Source organism: Protopterus annectens, chromosome 2.part1 (assembly GCF_019279795.1).
Source record: "Protopterus annectens isolate FY-2018-M chromosome 2.part1, PAN1.0, whole genome shotgun sequence".
Lineage (NCBI taxonomy): Eukaryota > Metazoa > Chordata > Ceratodontiformes > Protopteridae > Protopterus > Protopterus annectens.
In genome coordinates, this window is record NC_056729.1 from 660806029 (window position 1) to 660831431 (window position 25403).

Consider the following 25403-nt stretch of genomic DNA (forward strand, 5'->3'; position numbering starts at 1 on the left):
AGTGAAGGATGTAGTGCAGCAATTCCAACTCTGGTAACGTCACAACATGATGGAAAAATGAGTCACCAAATTATGGAGAAAAAGGTGGAACAGGAAGCATCTGATCACTTGCCAAATGAAGATACTCTGGAGCCTTCAGTAGGAGACCAGTATAAAAGTTCAGTTGGAGTTGCACAGCAAGGGAAGGACCAAGAAACAGTGGCAACTCTGACAGAGTCAATGTTGTGGAGTGATAGGCCAGTGAGTTCCCATATGAAAGAGCAATGGTTGACGTAGGGTGCAGTTGAAGAGAATCTCTCACAGGATGATGTTCTGGAATGTTCTGCAGAATGCCCATAGGAAACAGAGAACAAATAATGTGCCCTTAGTTTTGAAGAAAATGATCTAAGGGAAGAGTCACTTGATTTAATAGAGATGGATAAACCATATTAAGACTGATAAAAGAAATAGGTTACAGGAAGTCAAAATGTTAGAATTCTGATAAAAGAGTAATCAAGACTATTAACAGAAAATTTCTGTGAAATAAAAGTAAATAGGATATATTAATATACAGCTAAATTAATAACAGATAAAATCTTACCACAAAAAGACAAAGCAGTAAGGGAAAGGAAGGGAAGAAATCGAAGGCCATTAATGAATCAAAATGAGAAAACTATAAAGCAATAAAGACGAGAAGTGTCACTGTTTGAAGAGTATAGAATAGGGAACAGATTAAGAAAAATAGACAGATGTAATAAAAGCAATGTGCATTATCAGAACAGACCAGGATCTATCGTACACTACTATAAAAAATAAACTAAAATATTAAAACAGGCAGGAACAACACAGAAGACATACAGATAAATTTAAAGGAAAAGATCAAAATAAACAATTCACTGATGACCCAAAAAAGTTTTATAGAGAACTGGGAAACAAATCAAAAGCAATAGAAACACCAACAAAAAAGAAGAAATAGACACAGTTTGGAGAAATATCTACGGAGACCATGTGGAGCATAACAAAGATGCTGAATGGATAGAAGAAGTAAAAGAAACAGTAAAAAATTCAAATGTAGAGGGTATGAAATAGGATTAAGTAATGTCCAGAGCAACTGAAGCAAAATTAAGAAAAGCTCCTAATTGGAAAACCCAAGGCCTAGATGCAGAACCCAACTTCTAGCTAAAATTGTTAAAATATTTACACAAAAAATTAGCCCTAAGTAAGAACTACTTATATGTGCATCCCAAGCAGACATAACTTGGTTAACAACAGGAAACATGATACTCTTCCTTAACAGTGAACCTGCAAGCTAGCCTAAAAACTGTAGACCAATAACTTGCCTTCTGGTGATGTATAAACTATATACTGTAATTGATGCCAACAGAGTTTATAGTCATTTAGAAGAAAGCTCAGTCATGGCAATAGAACAAAATGGTAACAAAAGAAAGACATATGAAAATAAGGAAAATTTGTTGTTAAATAAAGTCATAATGGAGAATTGTAAAAAAAAGGGGAGTAATTAAGTATGGCATACATAGATTGCAAAAAAGCATTTGACAGAATTCTGCATTCATGGATAAAGGAGTGCTTACAGATATACAAGATACACCCTACATTGGTCAATTATATTACAGTAACTAAGAAACTGTAGCAAAACATTTTGCAGTTAGGCCATGATAAAGGACAAATTATTTTCCTAGAGATAAAAATTCAGAGGAGCATGTTCCAGAGTGATTCTGACACTGCTGCTCCTTTGTCTTGCCCTTAACCCATTAACCTGTCTACTTAACAGATTGGGTCATGTTTTCAATTTGGCTCCCAGAAAACAACAAAGTGTAAAGAGTTCTGATTTTCTTCTTGTGTATGATTTAAAACTGCATAGTTCATTGGATGGGAAACTGAAAGCAAAACTGCAAGTGGTTATTACTTTTTCAGATGACAGAAGAATGCCATTTGGTCTTGATAAATGTACAAAAACAACCTTTAAAGTAGGAAAGCTGCAGCACCAAGAACATATTAGTCTGGGACAGGAATCAAATATCTGGGAATTGATGAAGGATCAGCATTAACACATGAACAAATGTGAACTAAACTCAGAAAGGAACATTTTAGATGACTAAAATTAATACTAAAAACAGCCCTGACATCTAGGAACAAAGTCCAAATCGTAAACCAGTTTGCTTTTCCTGTTCCAACTTATAGCTTTGGGGTGATTGACTGGGCCTAAAAGGTGCTGGTTCAGCTGGACAGGAAAACAAAAGAAATGCTTCATACTTATCAAGTGATATGTAAAAATCAGTGTATACCAAGATTATATATTCGTCATTCTGAAGGCGGTATGGGCCTCCTTAAAACTGATTACACATGTAGATCTGCAATCACAGGACTGCATACAAATCTATTGATTTTACCTGATCCAAACTTAGTGAAAGTTTTAAAACATGAGGAGAACAAGTCTAAGATGACTGCACTACTTAGTTTAGCAGAGGCATATTGGTGTCAAGTGGGAATGGAAATCAAACCAGTACAGGAAAAATCAGGCAGCAACTGAATGTGCTAAAAAAAACAAAAGAAAGAATATAAGGAGAAGGATCAGAAGAGAAGGAAAGAAATATGGAAAATGTATACAAATATTGGTGCAAATACAGAAACTACTGGTACAAACTCATGTTGATCAGGATATGATGCACTAATGGTTAAGGAGAGGTGAACTGAAACCAAAAGAAGAAAGATTAATATTGGTGGCCCAGGATCGCGGTCTGCGTACACATTGGTTTACAAATTCCATTGAACATGTGGGAGAAACAGACAAATGTAGGTTTTGTAAAACTGAACTGGAAACAGTCACACATCTTGTTGCTGGCTGTGATACACTAATGGCAGAGGACCTGTATACTGAAAGGCACAGTAATGTGGCAAGACTGTTGCATTGGGGACTGCAAACATTACAATATTAGAGTAGCTGAGAAGCATTGGAAACATGGGCCACAAAGCGTTATAGAGGATGATGAAGTTTGTACTACATGGGATCACCCATTACCAAAGGTTAAAAAAATAGATGTGAGAAAACCAGATATAGTAGTCCATGAAAAGAAAACAAAATTAGTGTTGATCATTGAAATTGCTACACCCAGTGATTACAGTGTCTTTACGTACAAAGAGGCACAGGCAGAAATGAAGGCAATGAGGAAGAAGGATACCCAGACATTTCCAATATATAGGCAATGGGGGGGGTCAAGAAGAATTAACAGTTGCATTTAGATATGCTACCAGTACATATAACTCCATATGAATTACAGAAGGAGTCAGTTCTGAGCACTTTTAGCCAACATCAGAGACTGAAACAATACTAATTTCATGAACTTTAATCACTTTGATTTAGGAATTGGGTGCATTCCCATCATGGTACTAGAAACCCAAAAGACTTTGAGAAATTAAACCGACAGAAGCTTTCTTCATATATCTGTTGTATACCCATTAGGTTGCAAGCAGAAGTGGTTTCCATTTACAGCGTATGAGCTAGCATTAAGCCAGTTATAATCTAAGTTATTCATTTTGTTTATTTTATGTCACCTAGGTATGTGGGCTTATCCCTAAAGACAGAGCTAGTCTTTGCAACTGTTGGGACCAATGCGGACCTTTTTGATTGGGCCTCTCAACTGATCCCCATCTGCCACCACACCCCTTCCTTTATCTGCTGACTTCTTGGAGTTCAGGATATTTTATGTTAGGAATCATGAATAAATGCTATTACTGTGTATTAAAATAAAGCAATATGTTTATTTATTAGCTTATATTCTGTAGTAAAACACACTAAAACCAGGACACCTGGATTACCCCCAATCCAAAATCATCAGTTGTTTCTGCCACAGTCAGCTTAACTCACTCTGGTAAACTATACGGAACCTGTCTGATGGGCCACTGAGGCCTTGTGTCTACATAGTACTTTAATAGATGGATGCACTCTGTCTTACCAGTAAACATGTCCTCTAACTCCTGTAGTACCGACTGGCTCCTCAAGCTGGGTAGGAAATAGCAGCAGGTCTCCCTTAACTTCCACTCCAGTATTTCTTTTGTTCTTCTTTTCTGTTGCCCTCTTTTTCCTTTTTTTCTCATTTGACTTGCACATCACTCTCCTTTATATCACATCCTCAAAACTGTACATAATTTAATATTTTTTTGTATATTAATTTCTCCACAGAAACATAATACAGGATGTTATTGTACAGCAGAAACGTATTCTTCTAACATGAGTTACAAACTGAATTCTTGTAAAGTGTCTGCCAATGATTATGTTCACTGATGCTACATACTATCCTGACTTATACCTCTCTGCATGCTTGATCTTACATTACTACTGTTGCAGTTTAAATGATTTTTATTGTTACGTTGGTTGTATTTTTTCTGTGCTGAGCCTGAAATTGGCCAAGGTGGATCAGTAATCCTTGCAAGCAAAGTTTTATAAATAAGTAAGTAAATAAAATAAAAAGTGTTTTTGTAAGGTAACCTACTCTAATGTCTTTGGGATTTGCAGCTGACATCATCAAGCAGATGTTGCTACTAAGAAGCAGGCTTATTTTGAAACATGAAATCTGATAAAATGTTCTGCCTTATCTACGCCCCCAGCTCTTACCTCCAGTGCCCAGTATTCTTGTCAGTGAGGTTGCGCTCTATGGCTGTGGGAAGACTGGAGGTCCAAAAGAACATGAACATTTTTTTACCCATTTATACATTATCACATGTTACCCCTTTCTTTCTTCACAGGTTTCCGATCACATCCTATGCTTGATCTGAAAGGTCGGACTTCCTTATCCAGTTAATTTTTTTTTTATTTTGTTACAGTCAGTTTGTTTGCACAATACCACATAATACTGTGGAACTTCTTTAGAATGCTTAACGATAATAACAGTAATAATCTCAGGCCTCTCGTTAGAAATGCTGTTGTTCACAAACCACCTCAGTTACAAGTATTTATGAACGTTTATGTTTATTTATTTTATTATTTATTAAACTTGGTAAGTAGACTAATGCATGCATATCTTTTCCAACCATATTCCAGATCACAAGGGCGCCAGTAAGGATTGCATGTAGGGATTATCTTTAAGCATCATGACTTGGCAGCTGGAAGGAAATCAGGATGCTTTATGGAAACCTATGTAGATGTAGAGAGGTCATGCAAAATGTTATGGTTTGTTCAGCTTTCTATAATACCCCCCATTCAAGTCCAGCAGTTATCTAGCTTTAAGTTTCTGCGTGCTCCCTATTTTGTATATGACTCTGAAACTGTGATACCCCTGTAGTACATTTATCACTCAAACTGCACCTGTTACTGTTTTTCCACTTGTGGCCAAATGTATATTTTTTCTGTCCACCTCAGTCTGCCAACACTCGATGCACATAACTTATGTTTCACTTCTGTATATCATTCTGCTCTCATCTGTGACTGCAGCAAGTATTTTGTTTGCCATGCTGTTGAATTGGTAACATTCTGTCACAAGTTTTAGAGATCAGAAGTTACCTCATGTCACAGCATCTGATATTATTATAATTATTATTTTTTTTATTATTTATGCTTTATAGTGGTTGTTCATGCTCTCTGAGACTGACTATTCCTTTTTTATACCTGTATTCATTTGCAGCCATTGATAGCAAGAGAAGCAAAAGAAAACGTAATACTTTTGTATCATCTTCAAAACTTAGTTAAGTCTTATATTCCGAGGCAGTAACTGGAATAGTACACAAAACTAAATGGTTAATCCACCTAATTTGGGGTTGGAGACCCTGCTAAGCTCATAGCAACAGCAACTAACTGCTGTGGAAGTATGAGGGGCTAACTCTGTGCACCATACAAGAGGTATGAATCTGACATTACTAATAATATCAGACTAGCCACTAGTGCAGTGCATGATGGAACATACTGTCCTCTCCATTAACAGGACTTGTAACTGCAAGGGAGCAAGGCTACTAGCAGGAAAATGCCTTGCCCTTACTGTAGTGACTCTCCAGAAAATATATGGGTCATCTAAGGCATAATGACCCTCTGATAACTTAGTGCAGAGCCCCTTGAAGGAGCAGGGCCCTATTGAACCAAATACATCCAATTCTCTTAAGGCCGGCCTGTTGACCAAATACATCCAAATAAGGCCGGCCTGTTGCAGACGTTTTAAAGTTAAAGTGTGGGCCAAATACAAATTTAAACTTCTTATAAAAACTGTTTAACAAAGGCAAGTCTAATGTATACTGGAATAATTGGACTGAATTAAAATTATTATAAGAGAAATACAGAAAAAAGGTAGTACTGTCTTGTGTCACAGCTAGAGCCTTTATGCAAAACAGGGTTGAACATTGTCTAGGGTCAACTGAGGACCAAAACATTGTCTACTAGGGGTCTATATTAAATCATCGAATGCTTAGAAAAGTGAACGATGATTTATCGACCCCATGTAAGTGAAAGCTTACAAACTCGGATGCTTAGAACAGCGATTAATCACTGTTCCAAAAAAAAATACACTTATAACATAAAGTGGGGGGCTTCTCCCCCCACACCCCCCGACGTGGGAGGCTGTGCCCCCCACACACCCCCTACTTAAATATACCAGCTCCGAGATCGCACTACAGTGACATAAATGACAAAGTAACAGACGCGGCCACGCAATTGCTTTCCCAGGGAAAGAATTCGCTTATATGCCACTTCGTCATTTTGTCTTTTTGTCTTTTCAAGTTCGACCAAGATGCATTCGAAAGAATGCATCTTCTATCATCTAATAGGAACCCATCTACTAGACAGAAAAGGAAGTAGTGGAAATATGAGCAGCAGTGCCAGTGTGGCAGAGGCATTATATAAATATCTGGCATAGTTGGCAAGTGTGAAAAAATGAGTACAGGGTTTAAAAAATAATTTTGCATGGATGGCCATCTCTGTGGTGTAGAAGAGTGATGCCCTGACTATGACTTAGACAACTAAGGTTCAATTAGTGATCTTATCAATGAAGGTGCTAGCAGGGGAGAGAAGGGAATAATGAAGAAGAACCTGCTTGTCTGTTGCATGGGTGGGTTGGAGGCATGTGCCCTTTGATGCCTATCATCATCATCATCAACAAACAATACCCTTTCTCCCATTTACTACATGGGGTCAGGGTGTCGTGTCAACTGTGGCAAACTCTGTTGGTTCACTGCCAATCTCCTACCTTCTTCCACACTCATGCCTGACTATCACAGGTCTTCCCTCACACATGATGTTCATCGTGCATACAGCTGCAGTCATAACAGATGGGTTCTCCTGCCGTCAGGCAGGTCCTCGGTCGGCCGAATTCCAAAGTCTAGGTCCGGCGTCGGTTGTCGTCGCTTCTTCCCTGATGTCAGTGCACCAGGGGTATAAAATAACCAGCCGACGCCATTTTCTCCAGTCTTTCTTGCCGCGCGGTGCCCGAAGCAGACGCAGTTCGCAAGTGCCGGTCGGCCAGCTCCTGAAATTATGAAAATTTTGCAACCGAAGTCTTCTTGAAAGCTAAGTACCCCGTTGGGGAAACTTTTCTTGCCTCAGACCGATGTCAGACAAAGTTAATAATTGTATTTCATGTGGGAAGCAAATACCGCATAAGGATTTCCATTCCCTCTGTATTCCATGTTTAGGCCCAGACCATGATGTCTCGGTCTGTCGTTTTTGTGCCACATTCAACAAACGCACCATTAAGCGTTGGGCGGAGTTCGCCCAGCATTATTTTGGCAAAAAATTTAACTAATATTATGTCGTCGGATACTCCGACTCCAGTTTTGTCTAAAAAACGCAAAGACAAGGACCGACACACGAGGTCCGCGGCCTCTACTGACACCACGCCAAAGCTGACTACACATGGTCCAGTTCTCAGCAAGGCACCTACGCAGCCCCCGACTACCGACGACACTACATTGGCGGTGTCTCCTGTGCCCGAGGTCGCAGGCTCCTCTGCCCACACCCCGACTACAGATACCGAAGCCACTCTTGGCGGTGAATCTCAAAATGTGGACAGGTCTACCTCCTCTCAAGGTGTCTTCAGACCTTCCTCCTCTTTTTCCATCAAGGCTTACACTAAGTCTAAAGCAGCCATGCATTCTAAGAGACAAGCTACACAGGGCCCATCTCCAGGCCCCATGCCTAAAAAACAGATGCTTAAAATGGCTGAGGATTTGATTACTCTTATCAGGGGTTCTCAACCCCCCCCCCCCCCCGGACAAAAGGCCCAGAGTGGAAGAAGAATCTCCCTCCTCTGATCAGGGCTCCATTATTTCAGGGCACTCTGATGAACAGGAACATTCTTACTCCCCTTTTGAAGATTCTGATGCTGAGGAGTCCATCCCCTCTGTCTCCCCCCCAGAGGATTACTCATTTAGGGAAACTTTACATACCTTAAGGGAACACTTCCACTGGGAAGGCCAAGATTATTCAGATTCTAAGAAAAGGCTTAGAGAATTTCTCTTACTACCTCAGCACAGGCCTCTAGCTATACCTCCTGGCTTGGACATACTAGATGATGTGTACTCGGAGGCCTGCCTTAACCTGGATTCTCTACATCCAGCTCCAGTCAAGCCTGACAGGTACTACAGGGTTCCTGACTCACACCAATTTCTATACAAAAGCCATGCTGCTGACCCAGAAACTATCTCACAGGGCCCCAAGGGAATTAAGGCCTCCACTGCTAAAAATCCATTACCTTCCGAGAGAGATTCCAGATCCTTAGAAAGGTGGAGAAAAAAGGTATATACCTCGGCCACCTTAACTATGAGGGCATTAAACTGTCAGTTCCATATGCTAAAGTACCAACAGTTTTTGTTATCACAGTTGAGAAGTAAAATGTCACTACCTGAACAACCAGACTTGAAGGAGTTGCAGGATTTGATGCATAGTGCAGAACAAGTGGGTAAACATACTTTACAATGTGGTTTTGATGCTCTAGAGGCCTCATGTAGAGCTGCTGTTACAGGATCAGTCATACGTAGGCATGCCTGGCTCAAGGAACAAACCTTACCAGATCATTGTCAAAGCTAAATTGCTAGATGCCCCTCTACAAAAGGATGTATTATTTGGTGCTAATGCTGAGGAGGTATTAAGGAAAATGGAGGAAAAGGCTAAATCAATGCAAACAGTGAAAGATTTTCTACAGGTACAACCCCCACGTTTCAGTAGAAATTGGCCTTCCAAAAATTGGTCCTTTCCAGCCACGGATAGACCCCAAAGAGGTAGATACAGGCACCCAAGGGGCAGAGGGCATTCCCAAGGATTGTTTAGAGGCAGACAATGGCAAGCTCCTACACAAAGAGGTGGTGAGGATAACTCGGAACCATTCAGAAAGCAAGCCCAATGACTTTCCCCTTTGCATGCCAAGCAAGACTCAAATGGCAGCACCATTAGGCGGAAAACTGGCATTATTTGCAAAAAATTGGCATATTGTCACAAAAGACAAATGGATCCTGGACATTATAAACAGAGGCTACAGATTCCATTTTCACACCCTTCCAAAAATGAGAGGCATGCCAAACCTGCCACACAATCAAAGGGCAGAGGCACAAAGACTAATTTCAGATCTCATAGACATGAAAGCTATTCAAGAGGTACCTACGCATCTAACAAGGTCAAGGTTTTTATTCCAGACTATTCCTGGTACCAAGGAAGGGAAAAGATTGGAGACCTATTTTGGACCTATCCATCCTAAACACATTTCTACTCGTACCAGAATTCAAGATGCTCACTCTACAGCAGCTTCTTCCCATGCTGGGCAAGGAGTCTTGGCTGGTAACATTGGACCTCAAGGAGGCATACCTGCATGTCCCAATCAGACAAAATTGCAGAAGATACCTCAGATTTCTTGCAGGTTCAACCCATTATCAATTCTCTGCGTTGCCCTTTGGCTTATCTACTGCGCCCAGAGTATTCACGAAATGCCTGGCATCAGTAATTGTCTACTGCAGACTTCAAGAGATACAAATATACCCCTATTTGGATGACTGCCTGATCCAAGCGGACAGCAAGCACATTCTTCTGAAACATCTGGCTTATGTAATAATGTTGTTGAATTCTCTGGGATACAGTCAACAAAAAGAAATCAAGGCTAATACCCTCTCGGAAAATAATTTTCCTGGGTGCCAACTTGGACACAAACACCCAGATGGCCTACCTTACGCCAGAGAAGCAGGGGCAACTAACTCAATACTTCAGAACACTAGCAAATTGCACCAGGCTGACTGCAAGGAAAATCCTGCAGGCTCTGGGATACATGGCATCTTGCATCTTACTAATCCCATGTGCAAAGCTGCATATGAGGAAACTTCAATGGTACCTGAAAAACCTATGGTCTCAACACAGCCACAGCCTGGAAACAATAATACCACTAATTCCATGTCTTCAAAAGGAATTTCTGTGGTGGGCTCAAGCATGCCAAGCAAACACAGGTCTCCCATTCAGCAAGCCTCAAGCAAATCAAGTCATCACAACAGACGCCTCGAACTATGCCTGGGGGGCGCACATGACAGATCGGTGCATTCAGGGCAAATGGTCCCAAAAAGAAAAGCACCTACACATCAATCAAAAGGAAATGCTAGCAGTAATAAATGCTATTATAGCTTTCAAAGACCTCCTGCAACCAGGTCAACTATTGATAAGGATGGACAACACCACAGTAATGTGGTACATAAACAAACGGGGAGGAACCCATTCATACCCCCTATGCAGACTGGCCATGTCACTTTGGAACATGGTCCTGGACTTACAAATCGAACTACAAGCACAGTACTTGCCAGGCAAGGAAAACACACTGGCAGACAACCTAAGCAGAAATATGACAGATCCACACGAATGGAAGTTGCATCCTCAAGTTTTTACAGAGATAATTCAAGCATGGGGAAGGCCAGACATAGATCTCTTTGCCTCCCACGAAAATCACCAATTGACAAAATTCTGCTCAAAGATTTTTCATCCAAAGGCCTGGAGAGTGGACGCTCTCTCTTTCAGTTGGACATCAATGACAGTTTATGCCTTCCCACCTCTTCCTCTGCTGCCCAAAGTTCTATTAAAAACCAGAGCAGACAGACCAAAGATGATTCTCATTGCTCCAGACTGGTCAAGACAACACTGGTACCCACTCCTGAGGAGCCTGACGCATTCCCCACCATGGACCCTGCCTCTAATGCCTCTTCTTCTGACTCAGCACAGCTTCAAAACTCTTCACAGTCAGCTAAAAACACTCAATCTAGCCGCATGGAAGATTCCTTAGCATCACAACAGACCCTACTCTCCAAGGAGGTGCAGGATGTCATTTTGGAGGCCAGATGGCCGTCTACCAGAAAAGCTTACTCCGCAAAATGGAAACGGTTTTGTCTCTGGAATGAGAAAAAGGGCCAGGATCCTGGAAAACTGAATTTACCTCAAATATTACAGTATTTAGCTGAGCTGCTAAGCAGTGGACTTTCTTTCTCCTCCATCAAAATCCATGCCTCAGCCATTTTTGCAGAATACAACACTGATCCACCCTTATTCTCTCACCCCCTCTTAAGACAGTTCCTCAGAGGGGCTAAAAATCTAAAACCCCCAAGGAAACCACCAATACCTGCTTGGGATCTCAATTTCATTCTAGAAAAGCTGACCTTGCCTCCTTTTGAGCCAGCTGCCTCATCAGATTTGCAATATTTGTCCTGGAAAACAGCTTTCCTTCTGGCTATTACCTCAGCTCGTAGGGTATCGGAACTACAAGCTCTCATGGCTGTGCAGCCTTTCATCATCTTCCATCAGGACAGAGTTTCCTTACGAACTAACCCATCCTTTATGCCAAAAGTGGTATCCAGGGTAGCTTTGAATCAGGCTATACACTTACCTACCTTTTATCCTAATCCTCAAAACAAAGGGGAGAGATTGCTACATTCCTTGGACATCCACAGATAACTGCGTTATTATTTGGACAGAACAAAGCCTTTCAGGAAATCAGATCAGCTCTTTGTGTCCTATGCTATAGGAGCTCAAGGAAAGCCAGCTCAAGGAAAGCCAATTTCCAAGCAGACTATCTCAAAATGGATAGCCCACTGCATACGCTTTTGCTATTCTTTTCATGGCAAAACTGTACCTACAGGCATCAGATCTCACTCCACAAGGGCCACGGCTACCTCTGCAGCTTTTCTCAGAGGAGTTCCTACCAAAGATATTTTGGAAGCAGCCACTTGGAGTTCTGTGCATACCTTCTCCAAGCACTACCACCTTCCATTATACTCCAAATCTAGAGCGGGCTTTGCCACTGCAGTCTTGCAGGGCATTCTGGCTCCTCCTAGTTCCACCTAGTGCCTACCACCCCTTTCTTAGCTTTGGGATTCTACCCATCTGTTATGACTGCAGCTGTATGCACGATGAACATAGTACAGTTTTGTACCTACCATAAATGTAGATGTTCGAGTGCTAATACAGCTGCAGTCCAGGTTTCCCTCCCTCCTTCCCCTCTTGGGACAGGCCTATTGGCTAACACCTCCTCATGCTACCTGATTGGGGTATTCATTCTTGATGTATTTGCTTGCACTACTGTATTTTGATTATATTGCATTGCTTTATCACACAAATTTATGTATTGCCTTCCTTCTGGGGGCACCTGACATCTGGGGCAAGAAAAACTGAAGAAAATGGCGTCGTCTGGTTATTTTATACCCCTGGTGCACTGACATCAGGGAAGAAGCGACGACAACCGACGCCGGACCTAGACTTTGGAATTCGGCCCACCGAGGACCCGCCTGATGGCAGGAGAACCCATCTGTTATGACTGCAGCTGTATTAGCACTCGAACATCTACATTTATGGTGGGTACAAAACTGTACTTTCCTTCCACATCTTTGCTGGAGACCCTCATTCTTCTTGCCTTCTTTCTGTCTTTCCCAAATCTTCTTCTTCACCAGATTGTCTTCTGCATTTTTGTACATGTGTTTGAACCACTGTAATCTGTTCTTTTTGACCTTTTAAGAAATTGGAGATACTTTGGCTTGTGCTGTTATCTTATTTCTTCATCTGTCCCACACTGTGTAACCTACCACTCATCTCAGATACATCTCCATCACAACTAGCTTCTTAATTGCTCTGATTTTAATGGCCAGGTTTCTGTACTGGCACCATTAATAACTTTTGTAACAAGTCATGGGTGGGCAATAAGCCACCCAAAGACTGGAAAAGATCATATTATTTATTCATTTTTGTTTACCAGGAAAGTCTAGCTGGGCACAATGCCTCTTTCAGTGGAGCTCTATGGAGAAAAGCTCCATACACATAAAGTTAAAGAACGCTATATTGTACATTCACAATTTCACATTCTGTGCAAAAACTAAGACATTGTATGTTGATTCCTCTGCAGAAGTGAGAGATAGACATATAGAGAGACAATGAGACAGAGAAAGAGAGTGAGATAGTGAAAAGCTATGAACTACTGATGTATACATTTTCCATCATGTGAAAAACAAGTAACTTCTTCTGAGAGGAAGAAATCAAGGCATGCTGTGTAGGTGGATGAATTCATGCACTCACACATGTTGTCTGTTTGGGAAAATGCACTGTTCTTGATGTCCAACAAGAAGATTGTTAGGTTTGTCAGAAAAAAGACATTGTCACTGGGTGATGTCCATACTATGGCTACCAGCACTGCCTCATGTGAATATCTAATGTGAGAGGAAGAACACAATGGTATCAAGAGGGGCATAATAGTCACAAGAGAATCATGGTGCCAAAGATATATGGCTAACTTTGAAAAGAGAAGGGTTCTTGTCTGATTACCTGAGCTTAGGTATGTTGAAAGAGAAAGCAGAAAAAAACAGAAGAATGCAAAGGAAACCTGCCACTACTCTGATTTTATAAACAGCTGATGATCTGACACCATCTAGGTAGTGCTTGTGGATGTTAAGAATATGTATATATATATATATATATATATATATATATATATATATATATATATATATATATATACATACATGCATCACACACACACACACACACACGCAGGAAAAATATGAGATCCAGAACTGTGATGTATGGACTACACCAGAAGTTACAGAAAATCAGGCCACAAGAACCTAGCATGTATATTGCTGATGTAAAGGGTAAGTGGTGTGATTATGGCACAAGTGTGTGAATACATGTATCACAAGAGAAAAATACAGACTAAATATACTGAATTACAGCTCAGGGGTATATGAGTTCACTTTTTTTAAAAGAAAGGGTGGTGAAGAAGCAAAACATACAAAAAGGAATAGAAATGATGAATGTAGAGAAGGAATATAAAATAATTCTTAGATGGTTGAAACCTTGCTTTTTGATGGTCGATAATCAGTATTTAAGCTACCAAATAAACTACTAGTTTAATGACATTTAGAATTCATCTAACTGGTATGAAAACAAACAGATGCGATAAACCAGACAGTTCATATTTGTCTTTGAAATCTATGGCCCAGAGTCATGAAAATGTAATATATTAATAGCACACACTGCAGTATATGAAAAAATGCACCATGGAATTCATTGTGCAGTAGTACCCAGTCATGTAATACATACATTAATAAGTGCCCCCAGCAGAACAGAAACCTCCACAACATGTTTTAGCCAACTCCGCAAGTAAGACCAAACAGTGTGACAAGAAACACATAGTAATGCATAACCCACATAAGTATATGACCCAGCACATAATTGCGTGCACAAACTGATCATGCTTAGCCACCCCCATGTAATGTACACATAATTCATAGAAACCTAATGAATTATTGAGGTGCAAGTACATCACATGTGTTAATTATCAAAATGACATTTCGGTTTCTATGGTGTTTCATCATCTTCCTCTAGGCTGTCTGACTGGGAGTATTATTGTTTAAGTTACATACTATCATGGTTACAGCCCCCACCACACACCCAGGAACAATAAGAAAAATATATAATTTTGATAGTAATTGGGTTCAATAACTTTGCAACAGATAAGTTGTTAGGCAGACATAATTCATTTATCCAAGCCAGCTCCATTGTATTAAGTAATGTACTTTCTGTCTCGGGTATTCCCTTCTCATTATTCACGCTTTTGAGTTATAATGCTTTTAGTTTCTAGGGTCTGAGCTCTCTCATCACCAGCGCTTTAGATCAAACCAGTGTTCATTGCCTAATGTCAGCTTTCACCACCCCTTACTAATGATGTTTCATAATAATATCCAGGATTACCCTTCATCTCCAAAGCACTGGAACAATATGTTTTACATATAATTTTAATATCCCCTCATTACCATTTCTGTTATACTTACAATTAAAAAGAGTAAACTGTGTGTAATTATTTAATTAGTTAAATAGTTCCATTCACTGGATGCATTTTTTTGGAATTACAAACTGCTTTACTACTTCTTTAACCAGTTTGCTAATAATCCCAATACATATACAGACTGGAGATAAAGTGATAATGATAAAAGATGTTCCTCTTTTAGAACAGTTAATGGATTAGGTTTGTTAATAAGCCACGCAACATAAGAACATTTAATTCATTAATATTTTATCTTTGAGTCATGCAGCACAAGTTGATATACTATAATCTGTTTTAACACCTAAATATGTAATCAAAGATTAGCTTAAACAGAGGTTGCATATATGAACAATGGAACTGTTTATGATTTATAAAATCTGTTTTTCTAAATTTCTTTTTGTTACAGCTACTCCAGTAAAGGGATAAAGCACTGACTATGACCCACTTGACCCAAGTTTAGCTATGAGCTCAGGCAACTGAAAGTCTGGCAGGGAGAAATGGATGTTTCCATCCCTGGGAGGGTAGGCAGTCCCAGGGACATCTCCTATGGTGATGTCCTGGTGGAGTCTGGAGACATCTTTAGTGGAGACTTGGTCTAAAAGGGGAATCAGAGTAGGGACAAGACTGAGCTGCTGTAGAGGTGTTGCAAAATACTACATGTATACATTGCACACCCTCCCCTTAGCCATCAAGACAGGCTCCACAAGATAGGGAGAAACAGGGTAAGTCATACAAAGAAAACTCCCATGTTTGAGGATGGATAGTGCAATCCCCTCACGATGTATTTACGTTCCTCGCTGGCTCCAACTACAAATGTTGTCATATTTTTGGTCTCATAAAATATTTGATTTGCTGGCAAATCAATGAGGATTGAAGTCACTAAGTGGTGACATGCATTTGAGTTGCATACTTTATATCCGTCAGAAAAAGCATACTAATGCAAGGCAACATTCTGGGTCAGTATGAGCAATATTTAGATTGTGTCCCTGATTTTGGGCCTTTGCCTCCCTCCCTCATTATGTTTGACTTTGTCAAGATTTCTTGCACTTAAAAGTCAAAAGGTATGCTTCCAAAATTAGTATAGGCCTGAGATGTGTAATGACTTGGGAAAATTGTTTTAAATCAAGTTTTCAAAATTTTGCTGAAAAAATAGATGTGTGCAACACTGCATGTACTTGTGTGACTATAAACCTGAATCAAGAAAGTGTCCTGCTCCAGGGTAGAAGTTGGATAGTAAGAGAAATGGTTTTGTTAAATTATGTAAAGTATGGTGACAATAGTTGATAATAAAACATATACATTCAGGAAGAACAAACAAGAAAATAATTTGTTTTCTGGCACTATAGATGTGGAAAACGTTTGTACTGTGTAAGGCTGTAACTCAGAGGATATAGTGATCCAAAAGGAATATTGATAGATTTATCTAGAGCATTTCAAGATAAATAATGAGTGTCTCATTTGAACTCAAGACTGGGGCAGAAGGTAATGTGACATTTGTTCAGACGGTTGAGTCAGTGGGGCTGAAAGATAAGTTAAATCAATTCATATGCAAGTTATTTACTTATTTAGGTCCTACTAGGTTGCCATTATATCAACAATTGCTTACTTGTAAGTAAAAGAATAAGTGTAAGATTTAGTTTCAAACTGTGGGAACAAACATTTCTTCATTATGGTCCCTTTTGACATTGTGACAAATTTATGAAGTTTGTGCCAAAGGCAAAGATTCCATCTGCAGACTTCTTCATATCTTGAATCTTGTCAGTACTTCAAAGTAGCTCTTCCCCTCTCTTTCAGTATATACATGCATACACACAAATGTACTATGACTCATATAACTTATTTTTGCTTTTTAGTATAAAAATACAGTTGGCATATGTTGTGCACTTATGTTTGTGTTACGTAGCTGCAAAAGTAAAGTTAGTAAGGCAGCTGCATAGCATCGAGTGGCAGTGTCTTTATGTATTTATTCAGATTGAAAATCCAAATGTTACAGTATGTACAGGTGCCCAAGACTGTTTAAAATATTGAAAAATATCTCTCTATCTATTCAGAAATGATCGTCCTCATGACTCCAGCACCTTATATATCCAGCATTCTGAGCTCCGTTAATGCTGTTACTTAATTATTCAGGAAATAATTATTTTATTTAGCACCATACTGTTAAATAAAATAAAATAAAATTAGCACCATACTGTCCCGCGGTAGTGGTGCTGCGGTAGCGTTGTCGCCTCACAGAAAGACGTTGTCGCATTCGATTCTCAGCTAGAGCGTCTTCTGTGTGCAGGCATGCGTGAATGGGCATGCCTTCGTTGAAGGTTGTGCATCAGGGCTGGTAACTCGGCACGTAAAAATCCACTACCAAACATTAGCGGACTGGAGTTCCGCTGTGGCGACCCCTAACCGGGATAAGTCGAAAGACACAACAACATTTAGCACCATACTGTATTCCTTATTTTTTATGTTTGATTTATTATTTGTTACTGTTACAATGACTGTAGCCCATAATTCACTTAAACTGCAGTGAATATGAAACAAAATACATTTCGTAAAACTACTGTCTTGTTACCAACAGTCTTTGAAAAATTAATTGTGGAGTAATATGCCATAAAGGCTATGCAGCTTTAAATAATCTGACACCTGCTGAAAGTTTCAGTCTAAAAATACTCCACTGTTTGACCTATTTATTGACTGACTGACTACCTGCTTATTTACATATTTACTTATGTTAATAGGGAGGTTCAACTGAGCAGATCATTATTTACATCAGAGGCATGGAGTGAAAAGATAAACTCATACAATATGTACCAGTAAAATATTCTAATATATGTAATATCTATAGATTCAGAAATGAGTTTACAAGTAAAAATATACAGAGAGTTCTAGAAAACTGCTTCTTGTATCAACAGCAATATGTAATCAAAAGTTAACGAAATGTGTATGATATTGTATATAATTTTATATTAAAATGTATTTAATCCTTGGTAATGGACATTCATCCCTGGTTTGGCGCCTATGTCTCTAATGCAAACAGGTAACCTGTAAATGGTTCATCTCCCAGGCCCATGCTTGCATTTATCAAGGGTGTCAGAACTTGTAAGAGATTTGGGATGCATGGCAAGGCTTAAAAAGCCTTAGCCTAGTAAATACCTATGAATATATGGTCATTCATCCAGGGATGATTGGAGTACCACTAGACCCAGTGAAGGATGTGAGGCACTGGGATGACTGTCAGAGTGATGGAATGGGACAAAAAAAAAGTAACAAAAAATTATTTTTATTAAATCTTTCTTTGTGTAACAAAAAAGACTAGTCCACCAGGTACCAGAAATGTATAAAGAAAGCCTGTTAGTTGAGAGTAAAATAATTTAGTTAAGCAATCTGCAGAGTATTTAAAATGCATATTACGAAGTTCCCCAAGTAGAATAATTGGATATAAAATAAAAATTCAAGGTTCAAGTTAGGGCAGGTCCATAGTAATATGATGTAAACTTCTCTCTGAAGCTTTTCAGTCCATTGATGTTTCTCCTTAAACCTGGAAGGCAGATTGTGTGCACTGTTTTGTTGTAATGATTCTTAATCTCCTCTATTGTTTTTTACTGGGAAATGAGAGCAGGCTTTTGGTCAGTTCATTCAGCCCCATCAAGGCCACCACAATTACAGTCTCCCAGGTGAACTGCAGTTCATACAGAGCTACTGATTATATTGATTCAGATGGTTTATAGGGATTGAAATTCCTACCTTCACTCCAATTCATGGTTTTAGAATGTTATGGGCATCAATAGTCAATGCTTGTACATCTCAGAAAATACAAATGATCTCTCTCTCTCTCTCTCTATCTAAATATCTGTCACCTCATATACTGGTAACAAAACTAAGAACTAAACCTCAGGCTGTACAAGAATTTGCAGTGGTTTGAGCTATATCCTATCCCAATAACTGGAGTGCTCCCCTAACACAACATAGGACTGTATTCTGTAAATAAACTGGCCCAGGCTACTAGCTCCGATGCAAGTACCAACATCTGAGGTGAGTTCTTAGTGAGTACTGCAGAGATAGTATCTTTGAAAATGTATTCATAAGTCAAGTAGGCTGTGAGATGTAAGAATTGAAGTCTAGATCATGAATAGAGTGCACACACACACACACACACACACACACACACACACACACACACACACACACACACACACACACACACACACACACACACACACACACACACACACACACACACACACACACACACACACACACACACACACACTTATCTGAATCTGTGTCTTCTTTTAGAGTTACCCTTATTTAATCCAAATATAGCTGTATGGCCTACCTTGACCTTTTGAATTCACGTGCCTGCTTCATTCTATAAACTGGTGACAACTAGAATGTCTTAGTTTATCTGAACATGGCCATTTCTATCACTCTGCAAATGCAGTACTACGCTGCAGAATACTTTGTTTTAGTGGTGGTATGATTGCGGGCATATTTTTCTTTTCAGGAAAACAGCAAAATCTTTCCTTTTCTGCAGGCATTTGTGGTAAGTAGCAGAGCAGCCCTATATATACTTCTGTGATACGTGTTACAGATTTATTTAGCTGTGATTTAACTGTTTATGTGCAGCATTTTCAGGAAGTAAGTATTTAATATAAAGATTTGTTACACACACACAAACACACACACACACACACACACACACACACATTGTGCTTTAGTATGAGCCCAGAAGCAAGATAAAACAGAATAAGACTAAATTATCCAAACTGTAAAAGTAATCAGAAATGACATTTTGACTAGGGGTCTTCTTCAGAAATTAAATGAAATATAAAAAAAAGAGTGGGACTTAAAGGCTATAAACCTTTTATATTTTATATGAATGTTATTTTAATGAAAATCACAGGTCAACATATGTTATTTTCAACATATATTCATGCATGTATATATACACAGAGGCGTGTATAATTTGTCTGTTCCTTTTACTAATAGTTACTTCCTTTCTGTTTTCCAGTAAGAGCACTGAAGCAGAGGCCATCAAGACTGTTGCACTGAAGGATTTTAGCTGAAAAACATTTAGAAGAATAAACATGTCGGGAAGTCTGAAAGATGTTCTTATCGATTCTAAAGATGCTGTAGTAACAGGAATGGAGTTGTTCCTACAAGAACCCGAGTTTTTGATTTGCACAACAGAAATGCTTTTCCCCCTTGTGGAAGTTGCTACTCCTTTTATGAAACTGGTACTTCAAAATGAGGAAAGCAGTGAGGTTAAGTACATAAAGGAACAGTTTCAGATGGTGCGGGACAAGTTAGAGGAGATTGCAGATCAAATTGTTGATATAAATAAGGCACTGAAGAAGAAGGATATTGACTCAGAGTTTTTTAAAATAGAAGAAAATCTTTTATTCCTCTTTGAAAAATACCTTGATATTTTAGAAGCAAGTCCAAAATTCAAAGAGGGAAAGAAAACTCAGTTCATTGAAGATTACGAGGCTTTCCCTGCAGAAAAAGATCTAAATGAGTTATATGATGCAGCAGTGGGGGATGCATCATTTGGGTGTTCCATCCTTGACTTTGCAATGGACTACACAGAGAAACATCGGCGAGCTCTAGAGCAATATTTTTCCCGTCTTCTCAGGCTTTTCTATCTTGGGCTGATTATTGTGATGGGATACAAGGCTATCACCATGGAATCAGGGGAAAAATTTAAAAAGCAATGGAGCGAAAAAATGCTCAGAGTTGAGGCCAAAATGAAATCTTTGATAGATGACTGTATAAGTAACTTTCCACAACAAGCACGGATTGATGTTTTAAAAGTGTGTCCTCTGGAGGAAGCTGGCAGAAGTAACAGTGACTTAGCAACTTTAATTCTTAATGTGCTGAAGGAGAAATACGACTGGGTCAGATGGTCTGTTCACGTTCATGACCCATGTACCTCATGGTTTAATTACTGGTTCAGTTTCTGGTCAGCTAAAGAAGACTACCACTTGCACACTGGGAAGAGTTCCTTTACTTTTCCAGAATTTACCAAGCACAATGTCATTGTTTCTTACAGCAGTGGCCTCAAACAGCTTGACAGTGCTCTTATCCAAAAGCTGGTATGTCACCTCGAGTCAAAGGATGTAAACTGTGACTTAACCAAAGCCACTTCCTTCCTTAACGAAAATATGCCTGGACATGTAGTCCATATCCTTAGGGGAAATCAGAAGATGGAATGTTCACACAACTTTCCTGCTGATTGCCATTACAATGAAAGTTTCCAAATGTTTCAGTTATGTATCCACTCAGAATGATTGGTATCCTAACATTACCTGGACTTATATCTATTTTGCAGCATATTTTCTACTAATATTGACAGCATGAGCAAGCATGTTGATAGGATCCCACATAAAGGGAAAGAAAGACTGTAGATCTTATTTTCTTTAGTGATTTCAGGATAATGCATGTGCTATGACAATGTTATGATTTTCAAAGTAGATGTCCTGTGCTTAAATCTGTAGTACTTTCCTTTTTTTTGCCATGATTTTTATTTCTACAAGATAAATTCTCCCCTTAGACACAGAAAGACCTACGCAGACTTTGAAAGATTGATTTTTTTTTTTGTTTTAGAAAATGTCATACTGCGTTTTGGTGTGATGACTTACAAAACAAATTAGATTTTATAGATGATTGCTGTGAGTCAAGAAATGAACCTGGTGTGAATGACCTTATTCAGTTTAAATGTTAAGATTTACAGCATTAGGCTTAACAAAAATAAACTTTGTTTTTGTCTTTTTACATGATCACCTTTTGTATATAAACCAGTCCTAGTATTTTCTATATGGGATTCTAACATTGAACTTATTTCCTAATATTTTCTATATGGGATTCTAATAGTGAACCTATCTGAACTGTTCTTCACTGTGTAGTGATGTCATGTGACTTCATGTTAAAACAAATGAATGTAGCTCTAAACCATTAGAATGAAAGCATCCCAGGCTAATAAAGTTGTATGAGATTATTCAGTAAAAAAAACAGTGTTTTGGTGTTCATTAGTACAAAATAAATAGTCAAATCATAAAATGTGACACCATTGCTCAAGATATATGGACAACTATTTAATCTCTGACCACTTTATTGTGTCAAAGTCAGATATAGTGTATGTCTCCAACTAGTTGAGCGATAAACTAGGCAAAATTACGATATTTTGCTCACTTTCAGATCACAATGCAATCATCTTTGAGCTGTTTTTAAAATCTGACAATAACATTAGGATCAGGAGGATACCAGAATATAGAACTTACTTAAATGATTTTTAGGACTAAATAAATTCTTTCTTTTATAGAAATTAACAGTGCAGGAGACATTTCGGAAATCTATCTATGGGATGCACAAAAAGCGTATCTTTTTGTTAGAGTCACCTATTGACTATCAGTAAAGAAAAAACAATGGGACAAAGAATTGTATGAGATACAAAAAAACACAAATTAAAACTGGAAAATTAGATGGGTAACAATAAGAATATAGAAGAGATTAATAATCTACATAAGTATTTGGAAATTAAAAATGATAAAACTAGGATTAATCTAGAAAAGTTTAAAATAATTTCTGTATTAACTGAAAATCTATGCATGTTAGCTAACAGAACAAAACTACTTAGTCTAACCATATAAAGGAGATTTATTCACATAAGAGAAAAGAAAAAGTGATGGAAACAGAAGATATTTTAAAAGAATTTAGAAATTATTACAATAAAATCAATCAATATAATATAATAACAGACAGAAGAGATAATCGGAACTTTTATATATATAAAAAAAAGTAAATAAACAAAAAATACATTATCTGATGACCAAGTGAAATGAATTGATAAACCTGTCTCAATGTCTGAAATTCAAAATCAAATTAACAAATTAAAACCTAACAAAGTACCAGGCAATGATGGAATTATACCAGAACTCTGCAAGTTACTACCTAAAGAAACCTTAAACATATTACACAAAGTTATTTCTATAGTTAAGACTTAACAAATGTTCCTCCCTCCTGGAAATATAGTCTCATCTCCCAAATTTAAAAACTAACAAAGATCCACCTGAATACTCGTTGTACAGACCAATTTCACTTTTAAATGTAGATTATAAATTATTCATGGCAAGGTGTATGGGGGCAGGGGAAAGAGCTGCATAGGGGAGGACTTTGGGTAGATGGTACAATAGCCCATTAACACAGTGGTGGGGGGCAGGACTCTTTCATCAGGTCTGATAGCAGTGACTCGTCAGCCAGAATAATGCCTCCTGAAGAATGAGATTGCAGAGAACTGATGAAGAACCCCCAGATGGCTGAAGGGAGTGGGACAAAGGGGCTGTGGATTTCCAGACAGTTGGTTTCTACCCTTTTGTTGTAGGGTGTTTGTACAGCCGGTCTCTTTTGGTATTTCTCCAGGTCGATATCAGCGGAAGGCATAAACTGACTGGGTTTAGGGTCTGACCTGTTTGGATTGGTGTGTGTGTGTGTGTGTGTGTGTGTGTGTGTGTGTGTGTGTGTTGAGGGGGTTATCAGTGCTCACTTTGTGCTCTTATTCAGATCTAAACTTTTGTAGAGGATTACTGTGTTTTCTTTTGTTTGACTTTACCAGGGGAAAAAAAAGATGCTGGCGTGTAACTATGAACTGACTTGGAATGCAATGTCCCCTGCACAGTTTGTAGGCTATGTGCCGACTGGAAAACAGATCTGAACTTTCTCAGCTATTGTTAGTAATGTAAAGTATACCATCTCTAGCCTCAATGGGTGACAAATGTAGCTCTTCTTGTTCCACAACAAATGCCAGTTGCAAACAAAAAGTCTGCAAAAAAGTGAAAAGCTTTGGCACGTGTGTATGATTTTGTTATTGCTTCGTTGTGCCAATTGCTTTCCTTTCTTGGGAGCTGTGATTTATACTACATATCAGTTGAAGGCAAGTTCATGCTGGCTGCGATACGTTTTAGTAGAGTGGGTAGTGATGGCAAGTAACAAACACAAGGAATGAGCAAAAGCAAAAACTATGGTGAAAACTAGTGATCCCTTTGTAAAACACACACACCACATATTAACTTAAAATTGTAGGGCTTTTGTAAAACATACTACATTTGCAAAGTAGGTTTCTTGGTGACTTTTTTGTGAGGCCTTCAGTTTCTTACAACTTTATTTAACAATCTGCACAGAAGATGTGGAAATTGTCTCAGTTACATTGCATTTGACTGTATTTCTTTTGTAATTATGTAATACTTCAGTAAAATGTTATGCTTTTATAGTTGACCTGCTGATACTCACTTGGGTTCAGAGGTAATTGTAAGAACCCTGAATGATGAAAGAGTATCACTTTCTGCTACACTGTAGTCTGGGTGTAATATAGGCAGTAAGAACAAAGTAAAGCCAGCTTGATTTGATTACAAGCCTCCAGACTTCCTAGTTAAAAAGACATACTAGGTAGGTTATGAAGTAGGTAATAGTAGAGACTGTTCAGAAAATGTTACTTTTGTTTCAAGCACAAATTTTCAGACCAAAAATAGAGTATAACACAGTAATAAAGTAGCTAATTCTGCATAAGAGTGTCCTACAGCTGGGTAATAGTTAGTTACTCAGGTAAACATCAGAATAATGATGGTGTAAAAGTGTCAGTGAGTCTGACAATGATTCATTTTTATGTAAAACACAAAGTCGGCATGTATTCATTATTTATTGTGCTTCTTTGTGCTTCAGTATTGTTTGCATAGCATGAATCATTGCTGCTCAGATGATAACTAATATTTCAGAGCACAATTCTTCTGAACTGCAACACATATGGAAAAACCGTCTAAGTACCCCTGTGCTTGTGATTCATCTGACATTTGCATGGGCAATGAAAGTAGCTGTGGAACACATTGATAGCTGGGTGAATTAGAGAGAGAACTGCAGGGCAGAGATATAAGATGTATAGGTGATGCACCTTTCAAGGGTAACAATGTGCTGACCTATGGACAGAGTAGGTGCAGATTACCATTTAGCCCTACTCAAAAAGTATTCTGTGTGTGTGTCTGTGTTTCTATATCCACAGCCAACCAGCTAGTCTGGACAGGGTTGTAGTTGTGGACCATACCCCTCAGTCTCTCAGAGCAAGAAATCTGGACAAAACCAAAAGTAATGGTGGGACAAAGGCCCAAAATAGGG

The 25403-nt window shown here is 38.7% G+C and overlaps 1 protein-coding gene across 2 annotated transcripts in view; it reads left to right on the plus strand.

Moving 5' to 3' along the window:
• LOC122794187 overlaps positions 1–22016 on the plus strand; it is a 68067-nt gene extending 46051 nt beyond the window's left edge. Inside the window, exons 1-2 of one of the 2 annotated variants that reach the window (XM_044062400.1) lie at positions 19765–19785; positions 20254–22016. In XM_044062400.1, coding sequence (XP_043918335.1) covers positions 20330–21532 — 1203 coding nt within the window. In that variant the 5' untranslated portion in view covers positions 19765–19785; positions 20254–20329 and the 3' untranslated portion in view covers positions 21533–22016. Of the gene's footprint in view, positions 1–19764; positions 19786–20253 lie in introns of those variants that run through there. The other variant, XM_044062398.1, reaches the window with a different exon arrangement.
• The last annotated feature ends 3387 nt before the right edge of the window (positions 22017–25403 follow it).